The 12,345-nt window shown below is 41.8% G+C and overlaps 3 protein-coding genes across 3 annotated transcripts; 2 read left to right on the top strand and 1 right to left on the bottom strand.

Annotated features, from left to right (window-relative positions):
• Positions 1-2,806: 2,806 nt before the first annotated feature.
• Positions 2,807-3,158, bottom strand: LOC115215872 (histone H4). Its single transcript, XM_029785216.2, has one exon. It carries the CDS (start codon positions 3,156-3,158, stop codon positions 2,847-2,849), a length of 312 nt encoding a protein of 103 aa, XP_029641076.1. The 3' UTR covers positions 2,807-2,846.
• Positions 3,159-3,422: 264 nt separating this feature from the next.
• Positions 3,423-3,891, top strand: LOC115215873 (histone H3). The gene has a single exon (XM_029785218.2). The coding sequence runs from the start codon at positions 3,426-3,428 to the stop codon at positions 3,834-3,836; it is 411 nt and encodes a 136-aa protein (XP_029641078.1). The 5' UTR covers positions 3,423-3,425; the 3' UTR covers positions 3,837-3,891.
• A 2,486-nt stretch (positions 3,892-6,377) lies between these two features.
• On the top strand, positions 6,378-6,716 carry LOC115215871 (histone H2A-like). The gene has a single exon (XM_029785215.1). It carries the CDS (start codon positions 6,378-6,380, stop codon positions 6,714-6,716), a length of 339 nt encoding a protein of 112 aa, XP_029641075.1.
• Positions 6,717-12,345: the final 5,629 nt, after the last annotated feature.

Below are 12,345 nucleotides of genomic sequence, written 5' to 3'. Positions count from 1 at the left end.
TTAATGTGGCCCTACAGCTACTTGGATTCCTGTCAAACCATCAAACCCATGGAAAATAGACGTTAAATGGGGACAATGTACAGGAGTAGACATGAAAATTAGCAAATTTTAAAAATGGCCAGAAGGAAATTACTGAAAAAGTTAATAACATTTAATGTTGTGTGCATTATTTTCCTCATTGAACAAGTTTGATGCTTAGCTTCAATCTTTTCCACGCAGATGGTATTTGAGTACTTTTTGTCAGTGGTTTATTATTATTTTTTTAATTATAAATAGGCAATAGTGGTGTGGTAAGTAACTTGCTTACCGACCACATGGTTCCCAGGTTCAGTCCCACTGCATGGCAGCTTGGGCAAGTGTCTTCAACTATAGCCTCTATGTATATATGTTTGTGTCCTCACCATCCTTGACACCCAATGTTGATGTGTTTACATCCCCATAACTTAGCAGTTCAGCAAAAGAGACCGATAGAATAAGTACTAGGCTTACAAAGAATAAGTTCTGGGGTTGATTTGTTCGACTAAAAGTGATGCTCTAGCATGGCCTATCAAATGATTGAAACAAATAAAATATGAGAATGTGACTCCATAGTATCTCATCAAACACATGAATTGTTCTCACATTAATCGCTTTCGGTTATTTTGGGGGGAGGGTTTCTACAGAAACCCACCTTTTCGACTGCGGGGATTCCATATCTGCCATACAAAAAAAAAATCGGCATTTCAAAATTTTAATTCCTCCCCCCAGTTCACTTTAAAAAAGAAATTTTTAGGGCGAAAAGAAAAAGAAACCCCTCCCCTCCTACTAAAATAGAAACATAAAGAGTATATAAACAGAAAACTCAGTCCAAGCTAGAAACAGCCAAACCGAAAATGCAGTTTCTTTTGCAGATTCGAAATCTTCGCAGTCGAAAAGGTGGGTTTCTGTAGGAAAAAAAAAAGTGGGAGGTGCAGTCCATGTCCTTTACTTCTGCCCCCAACATCTAAGTTTCAAACTCATTCACACCCAATGCAAGCTACCTACTGATATAGAACTGAGTTTTCACATGAAACTATCTCGCTAACAAAAGCCTTCATGTGTAGCCCAGCCTTCTAGAAATAACAGCTAAATCCCTGTCAAGTTACACTTACAAACTTAGAAAGAAAAAAAATTAAAAACCCAAAGTGTAATCATAGAGTATTCGCACCCCACTCCTTTTCGATTTAAAAAATTTTTTCAACTAAATCCGATATTTCGGCTACGAAGATGCAGATTATGCTTTAAAAAAGGGTTGGGGTGGAATTCTGGTTTCAGTACCCCATATACACCTTTTGGAATTTTTAAAAAACTTTCTACATGCAGAAATTCATGGTTATGCAAAACCATTAAAGAAGCTTTAATGCCCTACTTAAAACTTTTTTTTTAAATCAGCATTTCAAAATTTGTATTTCTAGTTTCTCTTAAATCATTGAACTTTTTGTCACCAAGTGTGGTACCCCACTCAACTTTCCCATTTTTAACTCTACTGAATCCAATGCAGATTGTGAAAATAAAAAATCTTGCCAAATAAGTTTATATAAAGTTTAAAATTGATCTTTTATTACCCACGAGGGGCCAATACAATCTGATTTTGGGGGTCAAATTAAGTTTATATAAAGTTTAAAATGTCAACCGACAAAATACCGAATGGGTAAAATGTTTTGACTTTTACTCGTTATAGTTATTTTGCATTGCAAACCAGAGAATATTTCAACTTCACTTTTAAGAAAACCTTCGAGTGTTTTACAATTTTAAAATTAAGCTTCACCGAGGTCCCCCCCACCCGAGTCCTCTCTCCGCCCAACATCGTTCGCCAGCGCGCAATCTATTTTTTTCCATATTCATTTACTACACATATTACACTTTCTTACTTTTTGTTCGGATCAAATACTGGAGGTTAACTAAAACGAATAAAAAAGGATTTTGATTTTGTAAAAAAAATTTGCCTATAATTTGGATAAAATTCGTTCGGCCATTTACGCATGAAGTGAGCCTAAATGGTCTCTCCTCATGCTAGAAATAACAGCGGTGCTAAAAGCCTTCATAACTTATCTTTACTGATTTTAGTCGCCTGACTAGACTAGGGCGGTTTTCTGTGAAACTATTCACATATTGGAACAGACATGCTGAGAATCGGCAAATTTGTTTAATTCAGATTGAATCGAATGAAGGAAAATCACCAACTGGCGCCAAACTATTCTTACGTCTGCGCAGAAAGTCCAGACAACATTCGGCTTTCGCCGTCCATCTTGGACCCGCTTAGTTTCGGTCCAGAACTTATTTTCCAACAACGGTGGGGATTGCGTTTTGAAAGGAAGAATCCCTTCCGCCAACTTGCTTTTCTGACAGCAACCAACAATAAAATGTTACCTATTTATATTCTGCAGTCCATAACCTTATTACAGCTCGCCTCCACGTCGCATAAGCCATTCCAGCAAAATATAGGGAGATGTACTTGCATAGCAAGTGACCTGGCCCGATAGTTTGCTGGAACGAAAACAATTGCAGCGTGGAAGGCATTTTATAAGCCATTTAAGAAACAAAAACCGTTCGCAGTGAACAGGACGCAGTCCCAAAGCGACGAAAACATTGACATATTAACGTTTAAGTGAATCTAACGGCTTTTGCATATAGACTATAGTGAAAAGATTGCAACCGTAAATATGATACGATCATGCGACACTTCCATATTTTTAGGCTCAACATTGCATGAGATCACATTTATAACATTAAATATAAGCATATCAATAGTAGAAGAGGTGACTCAAAGTAAGATATATATGGCCCTGAAAAGGGCCGGTGTGTGATGAAGCTTCAGAATCTTGAGCTTAACCCCCGAATCCGTACAGAGTTCTGCCTTGTCTCTTCAGAGCATAGACGACATCCATGGCGGTGACAGTCTTCCTCTTGGCATGCTCGGTGTAGGTGACGGCATCACGGATGACATTCTCCAGAAATACCTTCAATACACCACGGGTCTCTTCGTAGATCAAACCAGAGATACGCTTGACACCACCTCGACGAGCAAGACGACGGATGGCGGGTTTAGTGATACCCTGGATGTTATCTCTCAACACCTTCCTGTGACGCTTGGCGCCTCCTTTGCCCAATCCTTTTCCTCCTTTACCACGTCCACTCATGATTAATTTGTTATTTCTAGAGATTAGGTAGAAGCATATATTTACATTTAAACGGACGTAGCAGAAAACATCTCAATCAGCAGATCACGTGCTCCGAAGCAGCGAATGAACAGCGTGATATCAGCAGCCGCTTTGGGGGGGGGGCAGCTGTCGTTTTCTAAATCTAAGGAAGCTATCTTCCCGCCCAAATCTTTCTTTCCCTAACGGTCACACTATATAAAATGTGACCATTACTCGCGTCACATTTCGTTCGCTGACATATTCGAGATGGCTCGTACTAAGCAAACTGCTCGTAAATCCACCGGTGGGAAGGCTCCACGTAAGCAACTGGCTACCAAGGCAGCCAGGAAAAGTGCCCCAGCTACTGGCGGTGTGAAAAAACCTCATCGTTACAGGCCCGGTACCGTTGCTCTTCGTGAGATCAGACGTTACCAAAAATCCACTGAACTTCTCATCAGGAAGCTTCCTTTCCAGAGACTTGTTCGTGAAATCGCTCAGGACTTCAAGACCGATCTTCGTTTCCAGAGTTCTGCCGTGATGGCTCTTCAAGAGGCTAGCGAAGCTTACTTGGTTGGTCTTTTCGAAGATACCAACTTGTGTGCTATCCACGCTAAGAGAGTGACCATCATGCCTAAGGACATCCAGCTTGCCCGTCGTATCCGTGGCGAGAGAGCTTAAGTTGCTTTTAGCATTGTAAAATGGCCCTTTTTAGGGCCCCTATATTATATCGAAAGTCCCCTCGGGTGATATGCTTTTCGATTAGTTAATTTTTTTTTTCAGGTTTCTGCTTTGAATTGACGAATGGAATCCGATCAGTGATGGTCAACCCTCTTTCTTACACGTATGTAGTCTTAAGATTTTTTATACACGTATACAAATTAGAATTGCTTCCATTTCAATTAAATCAAGTCTACTGAATCGGGTCTCCACTTATTTCATGCATATAAAGAAAAAGAACAGTTTCTGCAAAACAAAATCTCGCCCCCTAAGTTTACTTCAACAAATACGACCGTTTTCGCACGAATTCAATTTATAGAAAACGTTCAACTTTTCCGCGCATTTTGGTCACTGGTGGGTCTTAGACTTACCTAAACGCGAAAGCTAAATCTAAACAGATTGGGTACTACTAGCGAAGACTGGACGCAGTCGCGCTAGAATTCTAGTCGTAAGTAGTCGATCCTACAACGACTTGCGCGTATGCAAATGAGTTGTGTTGTAGGTTGGAAGACAACCAATGGGTCTAATTAATGATCAAGACAAGGGTGGTGAGGGAATATATACATACACACACATAATACTCATATGCACACACATTATATATATATATATATATATATATATATATATATACCTGAATGATGTACCTACTGTGGATGCTGTCTAAAATCTAGTAAAAGAATATATCACACATATCTATTTGTATCGGTGTGTATATACACACATGATTAAAAACTAAAAGAATATATCACATTTTATTTGATTTGTGTAAAACTAATCATATACATTGTTCTAAGAAATAATTTATTTACTTTCTTAAAAAATTTCTTTTATTTTATTCTGTAAAATCAACTAATTTGCATACGCGCGAGTCGTTGTAGGATCGACTACTTACGACTAGAATTCTATCTAAAGGAAAAGATCCAAATAAATATTTTTTTACCCAAAGAAAAAAAAATAGATCGACTAGCTTGCGCGCGCACCGGGACCACTTTTCTTAAGTAGTACCGAAATATCGATTTTTTTTTCTTCACAAGGCCTGGGATTTTGTAGGAAGAGACTCGTCGATCACATCGACCCTGAAAGGATGAATACTAAAGCCGACCTTGGTTGAATTCAAAGCGTTAAGATGGGCAAAATATTCCTAATCATTTCGGCCAGCTCGTTGCCTTTTATTTGAGGATAGGGCTATTTAGTAGATATTAGTTCTGGGGACTGCACAAGTTTGTGCCTCCGCGACACTCGTCAACCTTTTCGCTAACACCTTGGCCAAAATCTTCACCTCCGCTTTCAGCAGGGTGATGGGCCTAAAATTATTCTATTCCCCTTGTCCGGGTCCTTCCTGATCAGCGTCACCGCTCCCTGGTGTACAGACCTGGGAATCCCCCCATTCTGGTTCCAGTTCGCGAAAACGCTGGCCAGTATTGGTCCGAACAAGTCTGGCATATTTTTATATAGTTCGTAGGGCAAACCATCGAGTCCCGGCGCCTTACCTCTGCCACAGTCGGCTATGGCCTCAGTCATCTCCTCAGGTGTGATTGACCCTTCACAGCTAAATCGTGTGACGTGATGTCATTTAGGAAACGCCTCTGTTTCCAGTTCGACATAAAATACGAGTCCATTAGATATAGTATAGGACTAGCAAATAGAAGCCATAAGATCTGGCGACGGGACCCGGGTGAGGGTGAAGAGACTGGAATTAAACCATGGATTGTATCGTCAGAGCTAGAGTTCGCGCAATGGGGAGCGAGGGAATTAAGGATGTCTGAGTTTTTAGACGCAGCAAATGATTTGAGTTCAAATACTGGCGATTCATTGGTTAAAATTCGAAGAATTAAACTACGTTAAACTTACAAATTTATCAAAAGAGCCAAGTGAAAATAATGTTTTCTTTTGACACATTCTACCAGTATACGAAGTTTCAAATTGTTTAGTTAACTAGAAATTGGGTTGAATTCTGTCTATCTAAAGGAAAAGATACATTTATTTTGTGTTTTATTTACTTTGCTAGGTAGTCGTTGTAGGATCGACAAGTCATGACTAGCCAGCGCAGATGCGCGACCACTCTTAAGTAGTACCGATATTTCTAACAAGCTATTAAATTTTGGATATAGGATCCACAGTAGCCCAAGTCGATTTAAAACGATGTAACTAAATATATTTATTTACCTATAAAAAGGTTTACATAGAGGGGACGTTACAAGGGACAACAGTTGGCTGCATTTTAAACTCTTCATAATTTGAGGGGTAAAATTTATGAGCAACTCCTTTCACTTGCTTTTGTTTACCACTTCCGAAGCTACAAGTTGATGCAACAGATAACGATTATTTCAATTTGGCGCCTCGTAACTTCATTGGTTAAAATTTAAAAGTCTGGTGACATGATGCCTAATGAGCAACTACTACGTCATGGAGCCGACTAAAGCTTATTTAAAGGTAAATTAATATATACTGGCTTAATTTGCTGTTTGTTCGCTACATAATCTGCAACCAATTTGAATTATGTCTGGACGTGGTAAAGGAGGTAAAGCCAAAAGAAAGAGCTCATCCCGCGCCGGGCTTCAGTTCCCTGTCTGCCGTCTTCTCCGTAAAGGAAACTATGGTGAGCGTATTGGTGCCTGGGTCCCTGTCTACCTGGCTGCTGAAGTGTTGGAATTGGCAGGAAATGCTGCCAGAGACAACAAGAAAACCCGAATTATTCTCCGTCACTTGCTGTTGGCCATCCGTAACGACGAAGAATTGAACAAGCTTTTGTCAGGAGTGACCATCGCCCAGGGTGGTGTTCTTCCCAACATCCAAGCTGTCCTTCTCCTCAAGAAGACTCAGAAGGCAGCCAAGTAAATTACTTATTACGGAGGCATTTGTTCTCTCGACCCCGGTTGCGATTTGTTTTCAAAAACAAACTTTGTAATAGTATATTAGTGTTGACTGGAGCCCTCTTTCCATTAAATTTTTGCTCCTTTTTCATAATTGTATGAATTTGTGTGCATAAGATTCACCGCAAGAATTTTCTAAACTGCCATTTTTTACTTGGCACTCCCTAGGGTTTCTGAAAGAACAGGTGGTTGACCATTCTATGTTTGATATGCATATACACATATTTACACCTACATAGAATCACGCATACACATACATATACTTGCATACATATATACGATCACATCAATATATATATACTAGCAGCATAGCCCGGGTATGTAAGAAACTTTGTCGATAAGCAATACCCTTTACCTTTTTACCCTTTTTTGTACTCATTGAACCGTTACTTTGTAAAATGAAGCCTAACAAGCATTCAAGGCACCGTTCCCTTGCATGCATGAAGAAAATCTATGACAGTCAAAGTGCATTTTCTGGTTTTGTTTAGCACACCCAACCCAGTTCTGCGGGATCAGTGTCGCGACAGGAACGCATGAGTTGGGAGTTTGACAGGCAGAGGTAATAAGGTTGCACACGCCGGCCTTTTTGACACCGCCCCTCCCCGAACCCAAGTTGGGTTCGGACCACAGCTAAGCCCTACCTAATCCTAACTTAAGTCTAGCGAAAAGGGGCTCGGGAGCCTCTAGTAGGCAACGACTAATCCCGATTTAGTCCTGGTCTGGAGTTTCGGCAGTTCGAGCCATGGCTGTGTATGCGGCGTTAGCAGCTTGGCGAGCTCTCCTCTGTTGTGGTGTTTCGGCAGATCGGGCCATCGCTGTGTTTGCGGCATCAGCAGCTTGGCGAGCTCTCCTCTGAGGTGTTTCGGCAGATCGAGCCGTGGCTGTGTTTGCAGCGTCAGCAGCTTGGCGAGTTCTCCTCTGCTGTGGGGTTTCGACATCGTGTCCCGGCGGTGCTAGCGGCGTTAGCCGCATTCTGAATGGCCCTTTGTTCGGGGTTCTCGCAAGCTCTGCGTATGGAAGCACAGGAAGAAGCCCGCATGTTTTGGCTGGACTGTTGCTCTTTCGTCAACTTCGAGCGGAGGGAAGATCTGTACACTGCGGCCCTTGCAAGTCGAGTAGAACGGTAAGCTTTTTGCGAGAGGTGCAAGGCGGTTTCCTCGTGGATCTCGCGTGCCCTTCTAGCCCTAGCAGCCGATGCCTTGGCCGTCCGAGGGCTGAGGAGGGTCCTTCTCTTCTTGGGTGGCATTTTGGTGGATAGCAATGTGTTTGGCAAAGGTGTAATAAAAAGGAACATGTGGGGTAAGTATCCCAAAATGTACAAAAGCGGGCAGCAATGTGAGTGACAACAACGAAAGAGCGAAAAGGGACCAAACTGAACAAACGAATGGAAAAAGTTTTTTGGTGCACACGACAAAAGCGGCTTATGATAAACCAAGAGTTTGCAAGTAGCGTCCGAGGACCCTTAGGGTACGTCAAAAGTTTAAGGTAAAACGTTTGGGGTGGTAGTTATAAAGAAAGTTTAAACAAAAAAAGTATTCGAATAACTTGCGGCTGCAGCAACAATTAGCAGAAGTAGGCCAACGTGTGAAGCGAGAGAAGAAGTGGGAGTCACAAACTATACGCGCACAACTGAGTGTGTCAGTGCATGGGATTGGCCAAAGGGTGTTTAATTGAGAGCATTGTTCACCGTTTGGGGAGCCAATGGGAAGAGCTGCAATCATCGTGTCAAGGAAAGTGCGCACACAACCGGAAACGCATCTACAGCCCAACATTGCTCGGGTTTGAAGCAAAAGGAAAACATATGCCATTTCTAGTAACCTTTATGATAAAAGCGGCAAAAATCGACTAAATCGCCTGAAATCCGCCAACTATTTAACAAAAGTCAGTTTTATAGGGTTCACATGGTCGGTCTCAAAGTGAAATGGTTTTGTCGATTTCTCCCAATACTTGTTAACTGCATTGACAAAAGGTCGTTAGTTTGACATTTAATGCAAACTTGATGTCCAACATCGGTGTAGGGAAAATGTATGTGAACTTTCAAAAAATATCGCAGAAAAATCGGTTTGCTATGTGTGCCACGTATGATGTAATTAACCGATTTTTTCCAGTAATAACGTATCCTATTGGAATCAAAAGGGCCATATAGCTCCTTGGGGCAGACATAATGCTCGCTGTGAATTTCAAAAAAAATTCCTGCCAATTTGTTAAAGATATTGTCGAAAATATGTCATCTTGAATTTGAACGCGATTTCCCAAAATGGCATGATTTTATGGATTTTTTCTGGTGGTTACCATCAGAAAACATCGATAAAATCATGGAAAACTAACGTCAGAATTAAGTTCCTTAGGGTAACATTAAGTTTCACCATGAGTTTGGTGAAAATCGATTGCAAGTTGCGAAAACTACAACGGAAAATGTGTTGCATATGATAAGCTTAGATTCTCGACCCCATGTCGAATTTATCGATTTTTTCAGAACTGGGGGAGCTTTTCAAAATTTTCACTGCGTTAGTTTTGACTTATGACATTGGGCTATGTGTGTGTCAAGTTTCATCAGAATCGGTTGAAAGCCGTGGCCAGGGTGAAGGTACAACCTGACAGACAGACAAACTGCCTTTTATAGAGATATAAACATACAAACTTGTCTACACATATATATATACATCCATATGCGTATAAGCATGTATAATTGTATATATAAAAAACGGAATTCTTTCATTTGTATATAAAGATATAGAGAGAGGGTTTTTCCTCTTTTGTGTATCATTTTAACAGATTTAAGACATAATAAAATCATGGAGAAATTCCCAAACGATGTTGGGTCGCTAGGGAGAAATTTCTCAAAAAAGCTCTAGAAAAGCCTGGTGGAAACACCCGTGCAAAAGCACAAGGGAGCCACCCCACCAAACAATAACAGTAAGTAGAGCCTTTTTCTCCTTAACCTTTTTAAAACATGGCAAAACTCAGAATCGGTAGCATAAATGTGAGAGGCCTCGGGTCACCTGTTAAACGACCTGAGGTCTCATAGAGTGGATGTAGCAGCCATTAGTGAAACCAGGCTCTCCGACTCGCTGCCCTTTTCGGTGGATACGAGATTTTTCTATCTCCGGGAGCGGGCGTTGGTGGTACTGCGGTTTTGTTTCGGAAGGGCCTGGATTTGAAAATGAGGACAGTCTTCCTGGATCCGGAAGGTAAGTTGGTTGTCCTCGACGTAGACGGTGGTGCTTTCAGACTTCTGGCTGCCTACGCTCCGACAGGAGCAGGGCAGTCCGATTATTTCAAGCGTCTGGAAGCTTTCTTGGGAACGTCACGCACTCTAGTGCTAGTTGGGGATTGGAACGCTGTCTTAGACGAACGTTTCGATCGGGTGAGCACGAGAGCATCTAATAGGAGAGGGGGTGCAAGAGCCTCGCCAACCTGCTCAGGCGCTTTCAGCCGTCCGACAGGTTTCGACTAGACAACCCGAATGTAGACTTGGACTAAGCGCATCGGGTCGTCTAGATCGTACTTAGATAGTCTTCTGTAGGACAGCATAGGGTGTCCACAATTCCACTTAGTCGACTACACGGACCACAAATTCGTGATCTTACATAGACAAGTTCCCGGCTACTGGAAGCTGAACGTGTCATTAACGGCGTGCAAAGCCTTCAGAGACCGGATTAGTTTATTAGTTAAACGGGCGCTCACGGGGGCAATCATCAACAACAACTGGTGGTTTGCTCTCAAGAGAGCAATTAGAGCAGAGTCGATTAGGTTTAGTAAGGCTCTAGCTATAGAACGTAGGAAAAAAGAGCGGGATTTAGTTAGAAAACTAGACGAGGCTCTTGAGACAGGCATCGCAACAGACATGTTGGCGGCTAGGTTGGCCCTCGACCAACACTTTGACGCCAAACAAGAAGGCTGCGTTGTCAGAGCTAAGGCGCGTTCGCTAAGCGGGGAGGGAACTAAGGCTGCGTGGTGGAGGCGAAATGTGGCAACAAAGCGACCATTCGATCTTTGGTGGACCAGAACGGGAGCGAGGTTTCCGATGTGTGCAGTGTTTCAGCGGCACTTTGATCAACTGTTTGGGGTGAACGGTGGGCCAATGTGCTAGCCAAGAGATTGGTGCTTGTCGTGGACAAGCTGATTGAAAAGGCGCAGACATGCGCCGTGCCGACCAGGTCGATACACGATAATCTCCATCTCATGCGCTACATCATAGATAGGGTGGGTAACGACACTGGCGCGGTTGGGGCTTTGATCAATTTAGATCAGAGTAAAGCCTTCGACCACCGATACCTGGCAGCTGTTCTCAAGGTAGCCGGTTTCGGTCCAGTCTTCCGCGGGTGGATCGCTGCTTTGTACAGCAACATCTGCTCGGTGATACGGGTGAACGGTCACCTTTCGGAGCCGCTTGACATCTCGCGTTCGGTTCGCCAAGGATGCCCTCTCTCCTCCCTCTTGTACGTATTGACTCTCGAGCCATTACTGCGCAAGTTGGAGGCTTTGAGAGGCATCCCGCGCGATCTAGGAGGTGGAAACAGCGTGTCTGCCTATGCCGACGACATCACCGTGATGGTGTCAAGCCACAGTCACATTGACCTGATTAGCGAGACACTAAACGAGTACGAAAAGATCCTTCAATGTGTTCTAATGCTCCTCTTGAGTCATTGCAAGTGAACATGTGCAATAAAGACATGAGTAGAGAAGCTCCATTCAGGGAAGGATTGAGCATAATTTTTTAGGGAAGAGAGACAAGGGTAAGAAATGCCTGATTGAGATGGTACAAACCTCAGCCAGATCTGAAGATAATAAGTTGTAATTTTGTTGTTTATACCTAAAACATGGACTGGATCTTTTCCTTTTGAACGGCACTTTGTAACATTCCCCAACCCCTAACCCTAAATCTAAAATAGATTGAAATGCAATAGATCGAGGATCTTTTCCTTTTGAACGGCACTTTCCAACACAATTTCTAGTTAACTAAACACTTTTAAACTTCGTATACTGGTAGAATGTGTTTATAAAACATCATTTTCTCTTGGCTTTATTGAGAAAATTCTATAGGTTGTAAGATATTTCGTCTTTAATTTCGAGCATTTCGGCAATTTTAACCAATCGCTGACGCCCATTTAGGTAAATAACATTCTGTGCATAATGAATATGTCCCTCCTTTAAGAAACAGATTGGGTTTATTTACATTTGTGAAGAAAAAAAGATACCTTTCCCCAACCTCTAACCCTAAATCTAAAATAGATTGAAATGCAATAGATCGATACTAGGGCCATAATTATGGGTGACATTTTCATTTGACACCGCTAGAAAAAATCCCATTTTCCGTCGCGGTGTCGTATGAAATTGTCACTCATAATTATAACCCTAGTATCGATCTATTGCATTTCAATCTATTTTAGATTTAGAGTTAAAGTTAGGGTTGGGGGAAGGGTATCTTTTTTCTTCACAAATGTAAATAAACCCAATCCGTTTCTTAAAGGGGGATATATTCATTATGCACAGAATGTTATTTACCTAAATGGACGTCAGCGATTGGTTAAAATTGCCGCAATGCTCGAAATTAAAGACGAAATATGTTACAATATATATAATTTTCTCAA

Source organism: Octopus sinensis, linkage group LG9 (genome assembly GCF_006345805.1).
Source record: "Octopus sinensis linkage group LG9, ASM634580v1, whole genome shotgun sequence".
Lineage (NCBI taxonomy): Eukaryota > Metazoa > Mollusca > Cephalopoda > Octopoda > Octopodidae > Octopus > Octopus sinensis.
Note: the sequence above shows the minus strand (reverse complement) of the source record. Positions and strands in the feature narration are given on the sequence as shown.